Below are 19,696 nucleotides of genomic sequence, written 5' to 3' on the forward strand. Positions count from 1 at the left end.
GTGTGTTAGTTAGTTACAGCTCTGGGGTGTGTGTGTGTGTGTATGTGTGTGTTAGTTACAGCTCTGGTGTGTGTGTGTGTGTGTGTGTGTGTGTGTGTGTGTGTGTGTGTGTGTTGCCACAGTCTGGAATGGTGCTTATGCAGCTGCGGGCAGCATCCCAAGGCCACTTGGAACAGTACTCAGAATAAAGCACCCAGACCCGGTGGCTCTCACAGGATTTGTGGTCTCAGCTGACCCTGCAGGAAACAGTGACTGGAGGGTTAGTTTGTTCCCGGGTGTTAGGGCTGTCACATGCATAACGTGTGTAAGACTGTTAACACTTCCCACGTGTGTAATGTATGTAAGACTGAGTAGGGGACATCACTGTGTTTTTTGCCCCAAAACTGTATTTGTTTAAAATTGGGTAATAAACATTGGCTTAAAAAGGAACCAGTGCAGCGTGATGCTCGCTTCTGTTCTCTCCAGCTCGGCAGTGCCCAGGCTCTGCTGTCGCTGGCTTCTCAGGGTTCTCCAAGGTGGGCCGTGCTTATGAGTGTCGGTGCGTATGCATTTAAACTTCTAGAAATTTTAAAAAAGGAAAAAAATCTGAAAAAAAATTTAAAAATTTAAAATTTAAATTAAAATCTCACTGTGCAGCCTTGGCTGGCCTGGAACTCACCACGAAGACCAGGCTGGCCCAAACCAAGAGATGAGTCTGGCTTTGCCTCCCGAGTGCTGAGAGATGGCAGGCGAGGACCTCCACAAAGCTTGTACCCAGCATGTGCCATCGGTATCATGCCTCCACAGCCTCTGTGCCACAGGGCCGCACCCAGCCCTTCTTCTCGGTGTTTAAAGGGTTAATATACACTCGCCCATAAGCATTTGGAGACTGAGCAGTTGTAGACAGTAAGTTTCTCTTAGGATTAAATGGAGGCAGGTACACAGTGTAGGCTGGAATACAGACAAAACACAGGAGCAGCGAGCTTGACATACAGTTGTTTTAGAACGAGATTAAGATAAACGGTCATTATAATAATGCATCTCAATAACAAAAGTACAGACTTCTATGCAGGCGCGGGGGCGGGGCTCACAAAGGCAGGCCGCGCAGACCCAGGCCAAGCTTAGATCCAGGTGCTGTCTATGTGTGTCTGCTGCCATCTTGCTGCCAGTGCCTCTGCCATGCAGTTGTGACAACCGTCTTGCTGACAGAAGTGTGTACGCCTTAGACTGGCCAAGAGTCACTGAGTCCCACTTCTCCAGGTCTTCCAAAAAAGAGTAGGCCTTCATAATGCAGATGTAGATTTATATTTAAATGTTACCATATGACCAAGGTACAGTGGGTTTTTTTTTATTAGATAGCAATAAAGCAAATTACAGAAATTACCCATAGTCCACCCAACTACTAAAACATAAACTATGTGAGCCCTCATGGTAAATAAGATTAAAGGCTCATAAGTAACTAGTACCTAAACCAGAATGCTTAGGTACTGCTGTATTTAAATAACTGTTTTCCTCTTTCCTTCGGTGGGCGAGGCCTGGATGGACCGCACCGTGGTGGCCTTGGAGTCCCCGAAGGCGTTGCTGGCCAAGGCCTTCCCGGGCCCGAGCAGCGGGGCTCTGCTGGCCGCCTCGCCCTCCGCGGGGCCGCCGCCCCTGCCCGCGCCGAACAGCTCCTCCATGAGGCTGCTCTTCCTGTCCCGGAAGGTCGCCGCCGCCGCCGTGGCCCTGGCGGCCTTGCCGAAGGAGGGCTCGTAGCCGCCGGGCTCCAGCGACAGCTCCTGCTCGCCGCGGTGCTTGCCCATGCCGTGGCGACAGCGTGGGCTGCCGGACGCCTGCCCGCAGGATGTGGGCAGCCCGTGGTGCAGGTTCTCGGTGGCCTCGGTGAAGGAATAGTGCTTCCGCGGCCGCGGGGTCTTGCTCAGCCCAGGCCCGGGCTCGGCATCGCGGGCCACCTCGGCCACCTCGCTGGCTGCTGCCCTGGCCAGGGCCCCCGGCCCCGCCGCAGCGGGCTCCTCGCTCCCCCTCGCAATGGGCTCTGCTTCTGGTGGGATAGCTTTCTTTTCTTGATCTTCTTCCTTTTCCTCTTTTTGCCTCCTAATGGTTTCCAGAGAGGCTTGTGGCTTTGGGTGTTCGACCTCCTTTGGTGAATCTGCATCAGAAAGATTGAACATCGAGTGCGGTCAAACAAGGAATGGATTTTAGGACACTCACCCTAACACACACCCATGGCGCCAGTGGCTCAGGGTGCAAGCTGAGGCACTAGACAGCAAAATCCCGTGGCTGGGGCAGAGCTGTGCTGACTGGCCCGGGCACTGCGGGGTTGCTGGCTGGGAAAGGGGGCAGTGAGACTGGCTCAGGCAGCGAGGCGGAGGCGGTGCCCTGGTCTCCACCGGTGTGCTCACAGCACTTACGTACATGCGAAAGTGAGTGGATTTGCCGATGAGGGTGTAATTCTGGATGTACGACCTGACTCCCTAAAACCACCCAGCCCCAAACAGAAACGTCAGTGGATTTCCATCTGCCCTAGACTTCCAGGTAAGTCACTGAAATGACAGATGAGACAAACATGCAGGGCACTAATGGAGGGGCTTTGCCAAGTTTTCATGGAGCATCCCAAATAAATGGGAATTAGCAAAGAAGAAAAATGATTATCCATGCACAGATGCTGAGGAACTCTTCCCCCGAGCCTACTAAAGTAAGTTGAACAAGAGCCTTTCCTGCTCACCAGATTGGGACATCGTTTCAGTAGAAGCTGATGGGCATGTATATTGGCAATTTTGTGCTTTTGTTTTTCCAGCAATTTGGCAGTTTCTAGTGGAACTCAAGTGAATACATTCTTAGGCCCAGCACTTCATTGCTAGGAACAACCTGCACAGAGAGACGGGTGCAGGGCTGCAGATGTGGCGAGCAAGTTTTAGTTCCAGCACTGTAAGCGTGCCAGGGTGGCAGCTGGCGGAGGCGGTTCTGGGAACCTGCGGGCAAGTGGCCTTAGAGGCATGACAGTTTGCACTAGAATGTGAGCTGGTGATGTGTGTGTGCCTCGAACCATGCTTCACCATGGCATATGCTCAAGTAGAAGGTACCAGATGAGCAAATAAACTGTCCAAACGGGCTTAAAAATAAGTGGAAAAATTAAATGAACACTGACTGCTGGAGATGCACATTTGGAGATGTCCCCACTGAACTACATCAGAGTGGCCTTACAGGCAAGGCTGCCAAAGCTGTGAACTTTGATTAACTTCACAGCAAGAATATAGCCCTGCCAGGCCTTCTACTCAGGCCTCAGGCCTCCGAATGTTTTTGTTTTGGTTTTGGTTTTGGTTTTTTGAGATAGGGTTTCTCTGTGTAGCCTTGGCCATCCTGGACTCACTTTGTAGACCAGGCTGGCCTCGAACTCACAGCGATCCACCTGCCTCTGCCTCCCGAGTGCTGGGATTAAAGGCGTGCGCCACCACGCCCGGCTCTGAGTGTTTTTGTTTTAAAGATTATTTATTTATTATGTACATAGTGCTCTGCCTTCATGTACCCCTGCAGGCCAGAGGAGGGCGTCAGATCCCATTATAGATGGTTGTGAGCCACCATGTGGGTGCTGGGAATTGAACTCAGGACCTCTGGAAAAGCAGTCAGTTCTCTTAACCTCTTGAGCCATCTCTCCAGCCCAGGACTCTGGATGTATACCTAAGTGGTTGTTAATCACCTGTCTGGGTTGAAGAGTGGCATTCTAGGTGAACGGCACAGATCTGCTCAGTGGCCGCCTGGCCCCACGACGCTCCAGGAGGTGATGTGCTTGTTAAGGCAGCGGCATTTGCTGTGCAAAAAAGGAGGACATGGTTTAGTAAACAGGTCATTCAGCGGAGAAGCAGGTGGTGATGGGAGATCCCAGGGGCAGGCCAGCAGCAGCCCAGCCCACAGGCCCCCACCCCCTCTCTCCTCAGGGCTGCGCTATACCAGGACAGCTAGGGATCGGCCTCCTGGCCTGAGGCCTGGAGGGCTGACTTTGCTCAGGCAGTCTGCAGCCTGGGCTGGCTGAGGCTCCTCCTCTTTGCACTCACAGAAGCAGCTTGCTTTGTGACCTGCTCTCAGGAGCTGGAAGTTAATCTTGCTGTCTCAGGTTTGGATGCCCTGAGCAGCCATTCATTCATTCTCTGACCGTCACCTGCCTTGGATCTAAGGCAAGGAGCCCTGACTGTGGAGCTAATGATGTTGTGTCTTCCAGAACAATCCATGGCCTTGCCTGCTGAGTGGTCCCTGACTTGTAGTCCTCTCCTTGCCTCAGTGCCCCCACCCCCTTGCTGGGATTGCAGGGGAGGTCTTGTCTGCCTGGCAGGAGACTTTAAAGTTCAGATTACCTTCATATTTCCTCTTAGACTCCTCTTGCTTTGGTAGTTTACATGTATAGTAGGAAATTTCATGGTTTATTTCAGTTGATTTTTCTTTATGACCAATGCTTCCTGTTGTCTTTTTACCCTGTAATTTAGAAAACTAGTAAAAACACATTTTTGGGTGTAGATAATTTTAAATTATATTTTAGAATAAACAGTGGTTTTTGTGTACAATTAAGTGACTGCTTTTAGTTGCTTTTTGTTGTTATTGTTTTATTAGAGACCAGATTTCTTGTGTAGTAGCCCTGGGTATTCTGGAACTCTTTTTGTAGACCAGGCTAGCCTCTAACTCACAGAGATCTGTTTGTCTCTGCCTCCCAAATGCTAGGATTAAAGGCGTGCTGCAGCACCACACCCCGTCAGTTATTCTGTTTTTGTTGAGATGTTTTTTGACAATGCAAGATTTCAGAGTTCTCGTACCTTCATTGTCCAAGGAGGGACGTCTGACTTTTGGGTTTCCTGGTGTCTCATATTTACAAATGGCAAACTTTTCCTGTCTGCTTGTACTGACTTTGTTGAAGAAACTATAAAAAAGGTTTTTTGTGAGAAGCAGAACCAGGAAGCACTGTACAGGAGACATTTATAAACAGGCAGCACATGGCCATGCTCTCCTCTCCCACCTTCCCCCATTCTGTCTTATTATAAACAGTCAGCGCACGGCCGTGCTCTCCGCTCCCACCTTCCCCCATTCTGTCTCATTCTAGGCCTCAGAGGTGTCGCGCATCACAGTGTGCAGGGAAACGGGCTAGGATGAGATGTCCATGTTGCTGTTCTGAGAGAGCGAGTCACTGCCGCAGCATGCCAGGGCTCTTGATACCTGCTAGGTAGACTGTCCGTGGTGTGTACACACTGAAGCGCTGTCCCGTCGACAGCAGGCGCACCGCCTTCTCTGGTGGCATTACTTGGGGTTATAGTCCAGAGTGAATGGAGGCCAAAGGCTGGAGGTCAGCACCTTTGAAAGCAAACCTGGCTGCTCCTACCGCTGTGCCTTCCCTGAGCAGACCCAGAGGCTGGGGTGGGGTGGGCGGAGGTGCAGTACGTGTGACGTGTGTCTTATAGGGCAGGTGCTGGACAGGAGCATTGCGTGGGGCCACCCCGCTGAACAAAGGCAGCCAGTACATGCAGCGCTGTGTGGGAATCTGCAGGTGTGCAGGTCTAGAAGGAGGGTTTACACGGTTGTGATAGGCCTGCCGAGGGCCCGAGGGGGCTTCCTGGGTGTTGGGGGAGATGTGATTTTGACCAGAGTGATGGTTGCACAGCAGTAAGCATTTCTCTAAATCCACTGACCCCGATGCAGGGACCTGTTATAAAATGTACCTTGGATAACATCATGTTCAGACCTGCATACTGGCTTACAGATCTCCTTAGAGAGCTGCGTTTGGCAGCCATCTTGCTTCCCTTTCACCTCAGCCCAGCAGGAGCAGGAGCACTCTGTCATTCTATGACCACAAAAGCGTCCACCGCGTTGCCTATGTTAGGAGGATACGCCCAGATACTTAAACATAGATTTGTGAGCAGAAGAGACTAAAGTATACCTTTCGGGTAATCTTCCTTTTCATGTAAATTTTTAAGTATTCGATTAGTGTAGATGTTTTTAATTTCCAGCTCATGATCCTTCTCCTGAAAAGAGCACAGTGTCAGTTTCCCACAAACCCTTGCTCTATAGCCCTCAGAGGAGCAGTATCAGCTAGGCCATTTCTTTTTTTTTTTTTTTTTTTTTTTTTTGGTTTTTCGAGATAGGGTTTCTCTGTGTAGCCTTGGCCATCCTGGACTCACTTTGTAGACCAGGCTGGCCTCGAACTCACAGCGATCCGCCTGCCTCTGCCTCCCGAGTGCTGGGATTAAAGGCGTGCGCCACCACGCCCGGCTAGCTAGACCATTTCTTGGCTGCTGAAATTTAAAACAAATAAATCAAAATCCAGGCCTCAGTCACTTTCCCCATACTTGGTGGCCACAGTAATTTGGTGGCAGAGAGCAAGCCTTTCACCTCACATCTCTCAGGGCTGTGCACACGGGTGTGGGAGGGTGAGGCCTGGAACAAGGCTACTGCTCGGTTCTAACCCCAACAGGAATGTTTTTGAGCCATGGCAAAAGCTTTCAAAGTCTTAACTTGTGGGGTAAGAAAAGGACGAAGAGCCTAATGTCCTGGCGTTATCCATCGAGACAAGCCTGCTGGGCTCCAGCACCGCCTCCCAGCTCATCTCCATCCTCATGTCTGAGGACAAAGAAATGTCAGGGAAGGAAACCTGTCTGAGCTCTAGTGTATAGGCTTTCCACGCTTTTCTTTTAAGATTTATTACTATGTACACAGTGCTCTGTCTGCATGTACATCTGCAGGCCAGAAGAGGGCGTCAGATCACATTCTAGATGGTGGTGAGCCACTATGTGATTGCTGGGAACAGAACTCAGGATCTCCAGAAAAGTAGTCAGTGTTCTTAACCTCTGAGCCATCTCTCCAGCCCAGGCTTTCTACTCTTAAAAAAGTTCAGTATATATTTTTATGAGTGTTTAGTTGGATGTTTTGCTTGCATGCATATACGTGCTCACCGCGTGCGAGCCTGGTGACTGCAGAGGCCAGAAGAGGGCATTTGATCCCCTGGAAGTGGGATTATAGAGGCTGCGCTGTGCTGAGCCTGGGTCCTCTGCAAGAGCAGCCAGTGCTCCTAACCTGGCAGGTGTCGCTCCAGTCCTTTATTTTTTATGCTCTATTTAATCATAAAATTTCATTTTGAGATGCATATACATGGATAAGAAACATTATCTTTTCTAGAATGTATGTTTCCAGAAACAAAGCATTATGGCCCATTTCTCCACTTCCTGTTTTCTCATACCTTAATCTTTATCATCCCAGAGGCTGGAAATGCCAACATCGTACGTATGGCTGTGATAACCTGGACCCATGGAAGCCAGGGGGAGGTCAGCTAAGGCTGAAGGGATGAGGCCGCGTCCTGGTAGGAGCTGCCCAGCCTAGCCCGTAGCCTGGGCCTCAGCGTCTCACTCGGTGCTGTGGGGGCTGACACCCATCTTTACAGTTAGCCCCATGCTGTGGAGCTGGCCGTAGGCTTGTGGAGATCACTCTGAAAACGAGGCTAGTGTACAGAGACAGACATCCTGGCCTCGGACCACACAATAAGAATTTGGGTTTATGTGGTAGATTACAGTGTCCTAAAATTGGTGCAATTTCTGGTCCCTGAGCTCTTCCGTATTAAGAGATTGCTGCCTGCCTCAGCTCATGGTGGAGGTAGATGCGATGCTCTGTGCCTGTGTGGCTAGTTCCTACGGGCAGTGTGCTGCCTCCTCCCTCTCCCAGGCCTCCTTTCTCCTTGGGGCTCAACCACTGATGTGTTCCGCCAACAAGGTATCTAGGGTCTTAGCTGTTAACTGGCACTAGCTGCAGATACAGGAGTGAGACTTCAGGCACGTCTATGACCCAGCCTGTGAGTCACCCTTACTCAAGCAGAGGGACACAGATGTGCTGTCTGTCAAGTCCTGCCTAAACTATGAACAAAATCAATGTCATTTCTTAAGCCATTGACGTTTGCAAGTAATTTTTATGCAACATAATTATGTGAACAGTTTTGATTCTGACGCCCTTAAGTTTCTGTTCTGTTGCCCCTGGCTCATTCTCAGGGTTGGCTATGTGGGGGAAGCCTACAGGTCAAACTCATTTGCCCAGATGACTTGACTCACAAATGCAAATCACGTGATGGCCACTGGTGGTGACTGGGAGTCATGAGGCCACTCGTTAGAAACAGATCAGACAGGTTTGTATCTCCTCAGGGTCAGAATTTATTAGCTATGTCAGCCTCGCTCTGTGGTTTACCAAGTAGTCTCAGTGTCCCTGGGAAACCTGGGTCATACAGTGCACTTTACGCTGTGTGTGCCTGCACATAAGCACAGTGCACAGCCTAGAACCCTAGACGAGCCCTGGGAAGCAGAGACAGGGGGTCCTGGAGCTCCAGGTTCAGTGAGAGCCCCGTCTCAAGGTAGAGAGAGAGAGGAGACTCAGCGTCGACCTCTGGTCTCTGCACACGTGTGCGCGCACCCCAAGGCACAGGACCAGTGGGTGAGCTCAGCTGGCCATGGTTGAGAGGGATGTGGGCAGCAGTGGGAGCCCCAAGGAAAGTGACAGGAGCTCTGTCATCTCTTGATGAGCAGCCGGGGGATGGAAGGCTGATGTCTTCATTTGTGGGGTGAGTGTGTTGTACACCCCTCATTGTAGTGATGTTTTTGTACCCTTCACTGGTCCACAGTGTTTGGAGTTCTCAGGCATGTTTTTAGGGTTTGGTTTTTTACACTCCCACCCCCACGTGCTCCTCACCTATAAGGGGAATAACAATCAGTCTGTGTGTGAAGACTTATGCTTAGCTTCTCAGCTCTCTCAGGAACTCACTGCTTTCCATGGCGGCTCCCACTTTACCTTCCCACTCCACAGTGTCAGCAGCGTTTTCCTGTGGTAGCAACAGTCAGCCCCATGGCAATGCGGACAGACATTTTCTTGATGGCTAAAGATATTGAACATTTTTCATATTTTTGTATGTTTTGTATCTCTCTTCTTTCGAGAAGTGTCTATTCTAATTATTTAATTATTTTAAATGTGCGTGTGTGCCTGCATGAGTTTATGTGTGCCACGTGCATGCCAGATCCTGAGGAGCTGAGGAGAAGGCGAGAGTTCCAGGTCGCTGTGAGCTGTCACATGGGGCTGGGAGCCAAAGCCAGACCCTCTGTAGGAACACTGAGCACTCTTAACTGAGAGCCATCTTTCCAGCTGTACCCTATTATCATTTTTTTAAAGATACATTTTTTTTTTGTGGAGATTGGAGCTATGGCTCAGTAGTTAAGAGCACACGCGGCTTGCGGAGGACCCGAGGTCAGCGCCTGCACCCATGCTGGGTGGCTCACAGATGGCTGTAACTCCACCTTGAGAGGATCTGATGTATTTTTCTGACTTCCTCGGGCACTATACTCACAAGCACGAGCCCATGCTCTCACAGACAAATGTATGTCTACACGACTATAAAATAAAAACAGGGCTGGGGAGATGGCTCAGTGGGGAAGAGCAGTTGCTGCTTTTCCAGAGGACCTGAGTTCTGTCCCCAGCATCCACATCAGGAGGATCACAACTGCCTCTAACTCTAGTTCCAAAGGATCCAACACCTCTCTCTAGGCTCGATGGGCGCTCAGATAAACATCACCCCTTCATCCTCCATACACATATATAAACATGTAATTTTTTTTGTTTTGTTTTTGGAGACGGTTGTAGCCCTAGCTGTCTGTAACTCACTCTGTAGACTGGCCCCCAATTCAGAGGTCTGCTTGCCTCTCTCCCGAGTGCTGCAAGCCCCTTTACCATGCCAGCCCTATTATTTTTTGAAATAGAAGTCTCACATAGCCAGGGCTGGCCTCAAAATTACGCTCTAGCTAATGGTGACTTCCAAGTACTCATCCCCCTGTCTCCACCATCTCTGTTTTGTATCTGTTAGGAGACGCTGCAGGCGCCTCATGCACACCATGCACACCATGCAAATGCATTGCCACTGGGCTGCATCTCAGTCACAAGTAAGACATCAAGTGAACATACGGGCGTTAAGATGTACTGTGGATACCCAGTGCTTTGATTTCTAAGTTTAAAAGTTTATTTTGCAATACACTAAAATGTCAGAATGTGCTGTTGTTAGCAGTTGTCGTATGAAAAGAGAGTATTTCTTTTTTTTGTTTTTGTTTTTTCAAGACAGGGTTTTTCTGTGTAGCCTTGGTGTCTTGGACTCACTTTGAAGACCAGGCTGACCTCAAACTCTGAAGATCCGCCTGCCTCTGCCTCCCGAGTGCTGGGATTAAAAGCATGCACCACCACAGCTGGCTGAAATGAGAGTCTTTCTAATGTCAGTGAGCAGTGGCTGGACTCCCTGCTAACTGCAGACCTGTGTGCAGATCTCTCATTGTCTCGGAGGAAATACCTTAAGCTTCTGTTGCAGCTGTGTCACTTCCCCCTGCAGAGTCTTTGTCGCTGTTTGAGCTGCCAACGTCTTGCGATTTTCTTTGGCCAGCTGCCTACCAAAGGATCGGTTGTTCAGCCTCATCTGTTTTTCCAAGTTCTGAAAACAGTATATATTTCAACTACTCTGCAGCCAGCGGGGTGTCATGAAAATTGACTGCAATGAAACGAGCTACATTTATGACAGGGGCAAAGTTCATCACTGGGTTAGGAGATGGTAGAACTTTGTGGAACCAGAACAAAACAATGGAAATATCAGCCAGAAAGTCCCAGATCTCAGGTCTAGAGAATAAATAATCTTTCCACCCCAATGTTCCAATGTACATTACAAACCCTGGACAGGAACAAAAAAATACTCAAACACACCCTGAAAGCCCAGTAAGTACAACCAGGGTCCTGCTGAACAGTGGGGCCCAAGTGCATCCTCCTGCGTCTTTGCAGATGGCTCCTCTCTAGAGACAGCACAGGCCGTGGAGCCAGAGCCTCCTAGAGGACAGGCATGAGGGCTGCCGTGGGACTGACTGTAAGGCTGGGGACAATAGGCACATGCTAGGGGTGGGCCTGCCAGGTGCACAGCCCCCCAGATGCTGTCTTGGGTGTATGGGGACACTTGGTATTGTTGGTATTGTTGGTGCCTATCACTTGTTCCAGGGAAGACAGTGTTCTTTGACAGCAGAGGACTTTCCCAGAAGAACAGTGTCTTGAAAATGTGGGTGAAACAATCTAATACTTACCTGAATATATTTGTCGCCATCGAGTACCAAAGAATTAAAGAATACCTTGGCACGTGTGTCCATGAGGATCATGTAAACAGCAGAACTGTGTGATTACAGCCTGCTCCCCCCTGTGTGATTACGGCCTGCTCCCCCACTGTGCCTTTTAGTGACATCCCCGTGCTTCTGACAGCCAGAGTCTGTTGAGGAAAATCGGTCCATCCATCTTTCTTTAGACAGTTTAATTCTGTCATCCCATCCCTTCCCTTCTCTTTCCCATTCCCTTCCCCCCTTCCCTGTCCTCCTCCCTCCCCTTTCTCTCCCCTTCTCCCTCCCTCTCCTTTCTCCCCTCCCTCTCCCCCTCCCTTCCTGTCCCCTCTGTTGTCATCCCTTCCTTTCCCCATTTCTTGTTTTTTTTTTTTTTTCTGAGACACGGTTTCTCCATGTGGCCTTGGTTGGCCTGGACTACAGCTCACATCGATCCTCCTGCCTCTGCCTTCCTGAGTGCTGGGATCACAGGTGTGCTCCACCATGCCCAGCTCCCCTTCTCTTCTACTCTGAGAAACACTATTTTTAAATAACTAAAACTGTGTAGAAACAAGTCTAATCTATGAGGCTGAGGAGAGACGACATGAGCACAGGGGCTGGACAGACAGACACGATACTCCAGTGAGGGAGGCCAGCAGGAGCTGAAGCAGGCGATCCTTTCAAAGGGAGACTCCTACAGCATACACTAGACCTTTGGCTCATGGAGATGCTCTGTGTGGCCCCAGACTCACCAGGGCAGGCACAGTCACTCCCTGTGTGCAGCTGCGTCACAGCCATGGCTGTGACTGGTGTGCACCCTCTGTCAATACTAGAACTTTGAGATACAAACCTGTATTTTTTTGTCATTTGCCTCCATTTTGGCTGTAAGAACAGTCAGCCTGTGAGTCAGCTCTTCTCTCTCGGCAAGGCTTTTGTCTTCTGAAAGTTTCTGCAGGGCTTGCAAGGTGTCTTTGGTCTTCAGCAATTTACTGTCAGTTTCTCGGAGTTTCCTAGACACGATTCGCTCCTTTTCTTGGGATTTCCGAAGGAGCTGTCTGAGGCTCTTCACCTCACTCTGGTGCTTGGCTGTGATCTGGGGCAGATTGTTTTGTGAGTTCACATATCTACCTATGGCTTTCGAGTGCCTAACCTGAAGTTGCTTCAGAAACTGGTTTTCTATGACGGTGGCCTCCAGCTTCCGCTGCACGTCAGCGAGCTCGTTCCTCAGCTCTTTGATCCGATGAAGCCTGGCTGACAGGATTCGATGTGTCATGGTGTCTCGTCTTTTGGCAATCGTTTGGATCTGAGAACTGAGAAGTGAAGCAGTCCAGCTATGCTTCTCCCCAGCGGGGATGTCCTTCCGGCCTGTGTGAACAGACAGTGCAGGTGGGTACCAGCCCCGCACACAGGCGTAAAATGTGCACAAGTGTGGCAACACCTCCTCCCAACATACACGGAAGCACCTTGGAACAAGGAGGCCAAAAGAGGCTCCCCGAATCTGCCTGCCGCTAGCTACGTACGTTACGTACGTGTCTCACTGCCCAGGTGGTCTGCCCAGTCACATCTGCTCTACAGCTGAACGCTTAAGGCATCCAAGGCTATACAGCCTGAAGGGACACAGAATGGACGGAAAACCTCTTCTTCCCCAAGCCTGTGTTTAGATATCTATTAATAAAAATTACTCAAAATATCCTGCTAGGTGTGGAGGCATATTCCTATATCCCTCCAACATAACAGAACAAAAGTTATGTTAAAAACCATTGTGCTGAGCCGGGTGTGGTGCTGGAGGCAGACAGATTGGATCGCTGTTGAGTTCGAGGCCAGCCTGGTCTACAAAGTGAGTCCAGGACAGCCAAGGCTACACAGACAAACCCTGTCTCAAAAAAAACCAAAACCATTGTACTGGATAGTTCTATGTCAACGTGGCACAAGCTAAAGTCATATTTTGAGGTTTTAATTGACCCTCAATTAAGAAATGCCTCTAGCCAGGCAGTGGTGGCATACACCTTCTAGTCCTAGCACTTAGAGGCAGAGGCAGGCAGTTCTCTGTAAGTTTAAGGCCAGTCTGGTCTACAGATCAAGTTCTAGGACCTTCAGGGCTGTCTCAAAAAACTAAAAAAAGAAGAAAAAGTCTCCATAATATCAGGGTGTAGGCAAGCCTCTTAAAGAGTATTTTCTTGGGCTGGAGAGATGCTCAGCGGCTGAGAGCACTGGCTACTAGTCCAGAGGTCCTGAGTTCAACTCCCAGCAGCCACATGGTGGCTCACATCCACCTATAATGAGATCTAATGTCCTATTCTGTTATGAGGCCGTACATGCAAATAGAGTGCTTAAATACACAAATAAATTAATCTTTTAAAAAAGTATTTTTTAAATTACTGATTGATGGGGGAGGGCTCAGTCCATTGTGGGTGTTGCTATCCCTGGTTTGGTGGTTCTGGATTCTATGAGAAAGCAGGCTGAAACCGCACACCTTTAATCCCAGTGCTCAGGGAGTCAGGGTCAGAGGTAGGTGGATTTCTGTGAGTTTGAAGCCAGCCCGGTATACAAAGTAAATCCAAGACAGCCAGGGTTATACAGAGAACCCTGTCTCAAAAAAAAAAAAACAAAAACAAAAACAAAAAAAAACAAAAAAAAAACCCCAGGAAAAATAGAAAGGAAGAAAGAAAGAAAGGACAGAGCAAGGCATGGGAAGCAAGCCAGTAAGAAGCACTCCTCCCTGGCCTCTGCATCAGGTCCTGCCTCCAGGTTCCTGCCTGCTTGAGTTCCTGCCTCCAGGTTCCTGCCTGCTTGAGTTCCTACCTTCAGGTCATAACCATTCTCCCAGTAGGTTCTGAGATAATGCCCTTTAGACAAATGTTTATTTTTTATTTTATGTGTATGAGTGTTTTACTTGCATTCATGTATGTGTGCCTGTTGGATTCCCTGGAACTGGGATTACAGATGGTTGTGAGCTACCATGAGCCCTGAGAAACAAACCCATGTCCTCTGCAGGAATAAGTGCTCTTATTTGCTGAGTCACCTCTAGCCTCTGGTCAAAAGTTTTTCTGTCCTCTTTTTTTTTAATTTAAATAATTTATTTATTTTATTTTATGTGCATGTATGTTTGTGGGTATCAGATTTTGGAGTTACAGACAGTTGTGAGCTGCCATGTGGGTGCTGGGAATTGAACCCGGGTCCTCTGGAAGAACAGTCAGTGCTCCCAACCCCTGAGCCATCTCTCCAGCCCTTTTCCCTCCCCTTAAGTCAGTTTTGGTCCCAGAGGCTGGATGTTCAAAGATTTGTGCATTTCAGATGTGCCCTAGGATTCTGTGACGGCAGGGCCTGCCTAGCCATGATGTCCTTTGCTATGCCATTGCTTCGAAATGGTCCAGACTCCTGACCACATCTCAGCATGAAACAACAAGTGAGCTCTCCCTGTTCTGACAGGGCCTGGGCCTGGAGCGGTCCATTCTTGCCCCACTTCAGTCCTTTGATTTTACCCTGGAAAAGCTCAGAAATACATGTAGACCCCAGATGCACACAATGTCTTATGGCTCACAGACACATCTTGGAAGAGTGAGCTGCTCCCGGATGTTCTGCAGTGCAGAGAGGCCTGGACGCCTCTGGTAGCAGCTGGCTGGGGAAAGGCAGGGGGACGGGGTAGAGGAGATCCTCAGACAGTTGGCTCTCCGTCAGTTCTGATGGTCCAGCCATGCCTGCCTAAGGAGCACACACTCCTGGCCACTGCCTGAAACATCCAGTCTGGGCATGGGAAAGGAGGAAGGAGATGGAGGGTGGCACAGGCAAATACTAACTTGGATAGGAGCCCGGTGTGGAGGCTCCCACTTTAATCCCAGCACTTGGGAGACAGAGGCAGGTGGAGCTCTGTGAGTTCAAGGCCAGCCTGGTTACAAATCGAGATTTAGGCCGTCGGGGCTGTTGCACAGTGAGATTTTGTCTCAGAAAAACAAAACAAAACAAAACAAAACAAAACAAAACAAAACAAAAGGCCACAAGGAAAAGACATCACTAACAGCCTTTTACGTGATTTTGGTTTTGAAAGGTTGTCAATATCCTCACCATACTTGGGACACTGTCTTCTTGGGGCATTAAGACAAGACATTGACATTTCATTGGCAGTTCAAACTTTGATTCTTTAGCTGAGATCAAAGGCAAAAAGCTGGTGAAGCCAAGTACCAAACACTTGTGGTGAGGCCACCCAGGACCCCTACTAGCAGGCTCAGAGTGGCAGCTCTTTGAGGACAAGGCTATAGCTTCTTGTTTTATAATTATCTCTATTCCCAATTCCTTCTATAGAAGTTCACTCATATCTGGAATATTTAGGAACACACACCTGTAACTGGACAAGGATGTCACTGTGACCAGGGTTCCAGCCTAGCTGGGAAGTCTGGCTTCTTACCTTTAGGCTGGGGGTTTTTAGAAGTATTATTCTTTCTCTTCTCCTTTTCTTGCCCCAGAGGCTGCTCTGACTGATGTCTGCTGGCAGCTGCTTCAGAGCAGTCCGAAAGAAAGTCTTCCGAATAGTCATAGAGAGAAGCCAGGCTTCGGAGCGAGCACTGGGACTTGCTGAAATCCACGCTCCCGTTGGAAGCCCGGCTGTTCCGTGACAGGTTGCCAGCATCCGGGCTGCTCTTGCCTTCTGCAGACCTCCGGGTGCTTCCTGGTGCCAGGCTGGGGAAGTGCTCATCTGTGTGTGCTTTTGTGGTATCAGCCAAAGACATAGTCCACAGCCTAGGAAAAGCAAAGGCTGCTTCAGCTAATGGCTGCTGGCATTAAAATGAACCCGTGCTGCATTACTGTAATGGCTAATTAAGAATGTGAAACAGAAGCCGGGCGTGGTGGCGCACGCCTTTAATCCCAGCACTCGGGAGGCAGAGGCAGGCGGATCACTGTGAGTTCGAGGCCAGCCTGGTCTACAAAGTGAGTCCAGGATGGCCAAGGCTACACAGAGAAACCCTGCCTCGAAAAAACCAAAAAAAAAAAAAAAAAAAAAAAAAAAAAAAAAGAATGTGAAACAGGATTTTCTGTCTTCCTTTTTTTGAGACAAGGTTTCATTGTGCACCCCTGGCTGGCCTGAAGCTTGCTATGTAGACCAGGCCAGCTCAAGGTCACAGAGATTTGCCTGTCTCTGCCTCCCAAGTGCTGGGATTAAAGGCTGAGCTACCAGCCCAGCTCAGAACAATGTATTATTAAAAAGCATTTTCTGGAACAGTTTCAATTTAGTCTTGTATTATGTCTACATGAAATATAGGACCTTGGGGGCTGGAGAGATGGCTCAGTGGTTAGGAGCACTGCCTGCTCTTCCAAAGGACCTGGGTTCAAATCCCAGCACTCACATGGCAGCTCACAACTGTCTGTAACTCTAAGATCTGACACCCTCACACCAATGCACATAAATTAAAAAGTAAATAAAATATTTAAAAAAAAAGAAATATAGGACCTTGGGGTCAAACTTTGATAATTTTCATAGGCAACATAAAACTATATCTGATAATAACATTGGCAGCTTTATTTACTTTATTATTTATTTATTTATTTTGGTTTTTCGAGACAGGGTTTCTCTGTGTAGCCTTGGCTCTTCTAGAGTTGCTTTTGTAGACCAGGCTGGCCTCGAACTCACAGAGATCTGCCTCCAGAGTGCTGGGATTATAGGCATGTGCCACCATGCCTGGCTTTATTTATTTATTTTTATTTTATGTATATGAGTGTTTGCCTGTGTGTCTGTGCACCATACATATGCAGTGCCTGTGGGGGCCAGATAAGGGTGTCAGATCACTTTGAACTGGAGTTGCACATGGTTGTGAACTGTCATATGGATGCTGGGAACCTAACCTATGCCCTCTGCAAGAGCAGCAAGTGCTTTTAACTGCTGAACCATTGTCCCTTTAAAGGTATAACCTAGGCTGGCCACAATTTATGTTTAATAAAAGAAAAGAAAGACAAAAGTAGTGAGTTCCTTTTGTTCTGAAGGGATTGGAAATCCAGCCCAGCGTCATTTAAAATATTTTTTTTAACATTTATTTATGAGTTGGAAGTCAGAGGGCAACTTGCTAGAACCAGCTCATCTGGGCATCTTCAGGTTGTCAGGCTTGGTGGCAAGCTTCTTTATCTTTATTGCTAATTCTGACCAGGCTGGCCTCAAACTCTAATCCCCCTGCCTCAGCCTCCCTGGCATTGGGACGACAGGCATGTTGCTCAGGTAGGTCTATATGGTTTGCGAGGAGCTGCTGAGTGACCGCAGAAGTGGACTAACGCCGTTCCAGGAGGACACGTGTGGGCTCTCTCGGTGTGAGCTACGTGAACTGAGACTCTGACGTAGACAGAAGAGGAAGTCCCACGCAAAAAGAGCCCCAGTGCACACACTCAGCCCAGAGCCCCAGGGTGCACACTCAGCCCAGAGCCCCAATGTGCACACTCGGCCCAGAGCCCCAGTGCGCACACTCAGCCCAGAGCCCCAGTGCGCACACTCAGCCCAGAGCCCCAGTGCGCACACTCAGCCCAGTTAGCTTGAGTTGGCCTGCAGAGGCTCAGCATGAGGAGGGGCCGGGCTACTGGAAGCCCTTACATGGCAGCCTACCTCCTCAGTAGACTGAAGCAGACCCATCCATCGCAGGCGCCTTTAGAAGCGTGGCTTTCCCATTCAGTTCTCAGTTCTGTTTTTATCAAGAAAGCAAAAGAGATATTAGTCTAGCCGGCATGAGGGCCTCCGCAACAGGAGTGCAGCACTTTCTATTGGGAGCTTTGAGTTCCCTGAGCTGTCTCTGCCTTTTGCCACATGTACTTAATGCTCTAAGCTTCTCCTTGGCTGGTGGGATCACTGTGCACTTTGTTTTCCCACTAAGCGTCTTAAGCATAGTGGCCTGACCTAACTGTTGCCTCTGTGAGGTACGGACCGTGCACGCACCAACAGTGCTCATTGCACACAAGTGGCTCTGACAGGTCAAAGGTGAAGTGACGATGCTGCTGCACAGTTCAGGTCCTTTTCTGGCCTCACAATGTGGGCTGCTAGTACAACGTCCCACCATGGCAGCACAGATTGCCCTCAGACACATGCTTCTGGGCAGCAGGGTACAGCACTCCAGGCCAAGGTCCTGCCTTGAGAACTGTTGCTGCCTCTGGATTAAGGCTCTCAGACGTCAAGGCTGGAGAGATAGATGGCTAAGAGGTCATCTGCCTGTTCTTCCAGAGGACCAGGGTTCAATTCCCAGCATCCACATTGCAGTTCCCAACAGTCTAGAACTCCAGTTCCAGGGATCTGACCCCCTCCCTGGCTTCCATGAGCAGCAGGCATGCATGTGGTACATAGGCAAACATGCATGCGGTACATAGGCAAACATGCATGTGGTACATAGGCAAACATGCATGTGGTACATAGGCAAACATGCATGTGGTCCATAGGCAAACATGCATGTGGTCCATAGGCAAACATGCATGTGGTCCATAGGCAAACATGCATGTAGTACATAGGCAAACTTGCAGGCAAAACATCCATGTACATACACACGAAAAAGAAAGAGGAATCACAGATGTTAGTGCAAGACCCCCTAATGGAGCCAGGCGTCGTGGCACACACCTTTAATCCCAGCACTTGGGAGGCAGAGGCAGGCGGATCACTGAGTTTGAGGACAGCCAGGAGTACACAGAGAAACTCTTGACTCAAAAAACAAAACAAACAAATAAGAAAAAGACACCCTAAGGGGCTAAAATACTCTGGCAGCCCCCCCCGCAAAGCCTTGCCCCCCAGTAACTGGCCTTCCCCCTCCCTCCTGCTCACAGCCTAGCCTCTAATCTTTGCTTGTCTCGATAAAACCAAATTGCCTCAGCAGCTGAGCTCATCTGGAGGACTTCTGTATTGGTGGGTTGTCCCCACTTAGGCCTGGAAGGCCCCCTTCCCCCTGTGCCAACTAGGGAGCTGACAGAGGAGGATTGCTATGAGCTCAAGGCCTATGGGGCTGTATAGTGAGTTCTAGAACAGCCTGGGCTACAGAGTCTGTCAGTCTGCCTAGAACACTCTTTAAAGAGGGCCTGAGCTTGGGATGTAGCTCAGCAGCCTTGAACACATGCTTAGCACTCACGAGGCCCTCAGCTTTACAACCACCAAGGTTACCAAGGTTACACAAAGAATTAAGTCAAGAGTGTTTATTGCCCATCGGTGGTGGCACACACATTTAATTCCAGCACTCAGGGGGAGGAGGCCAGTGGATCTCTGAGTTTGAGGCCAGCCTGGTCTCAAGTGAGTTTCAGGACAGCCAATGCTACACAGAGAAACCCTGTCTCTCAAAGCAAAACCAAACCACCAAATCCTTAGAGTCTAGAGCCACTGACAGGACTCTCCCTCCACCACATTTCTCCTTTCACTAGCACTCTCCTCAGCTCCTTAAATAAGCAGCTAAGCAACGGCTAGACGGGACATCCACAATCAGATACGGGACATCTCTAGTGACAATTTTGTCACTTTGGTTTCTTTAAAACTCTCAGAATGTCATGGGAATGTGTTTTTGTTTTAATCCCAGGTGTGTATGTGTTGTGTGTGGTGGGGGTGGGGTGAGCGGCTGCCTCACAGCTGACTATGATTTACCTTGTGCTCTAGCAGGAGC

At 49.2% G+C, this 19,696-nt stretch overlaps 1 protein-coding gene across 5 annotated transcripts; it reads right to left on the bottom strand.

Annotated features, from left to right (window-relative positions):
- Nucleotides 1-1,264: 1,264 nt before the first annotated feature.
- On the bottom strand, nt 1,265-17,749 carry Lca5l (lebercilin LCA5 like). 5 transcript variants are annotated; one of them, XM_051150306.1, is made up of 9 exons: nt 17,677-17,749; nt 15,499-15,830; nt 11,947-12,461; nt 10,319-10,456; nt 5,897-5,981; nt 4,782-4,885; nt 4,329-4,446; nt 3,677-3,787; nt 1,265-2,128 (listed from the first exon to the last, which is right to left on the bottom strand). In XM_051150306.1, exons 2-9 carry the CDS (start codon nt 15,818-15,820, stop codon nt 1,476-1,478), a joined length of 2,046 nt encoding a protein of 681 aa, XP_051006263.1. In that variant the 5' UTR covers nt 15,821-15,830; nt 17,677-17,749; the 3' UTR covers nt 1,265-1,475. The 5 variants fall into 5 exon arrangements, with proteins under 5 accessions (XP_051006263.1, XP_051006262.1, XP_051006261.1 ...); XM_051150305.1 differs by lacking the exons at nt 1,265-2,128; nt 3,677-3,787; nt 4,329-4,446; nt 4,782-4,885 and having other exon boundaries at nt 10,319-10,412; XM_051150304.1 differs by lacking the exons at nt 1,265-2,128; nt 3,677-3,787; nt 4,329-4,446; nt 4,782-4,885; nt 5,897-5,981 and adding an exon at nt 8,445-8,866 and having other exon boundaries at nt 10,319-10,412.
- Nucleotides 17,750-19,696: the final 1,947 nt, after the last annotated feature.

Source organism: Acomys russatus, chromosome 8 (assembly GCF_903995435.1).
Source record: "Acomys russatus chromosome 8, mAcoRus1.1, whole genome shotgun sequence".
Lineage (NCBI taxonomy): Eukaryota > Metazoa > Chordata > Mammalia > Rodentia > Muridae > Acomys > Acomys russatus.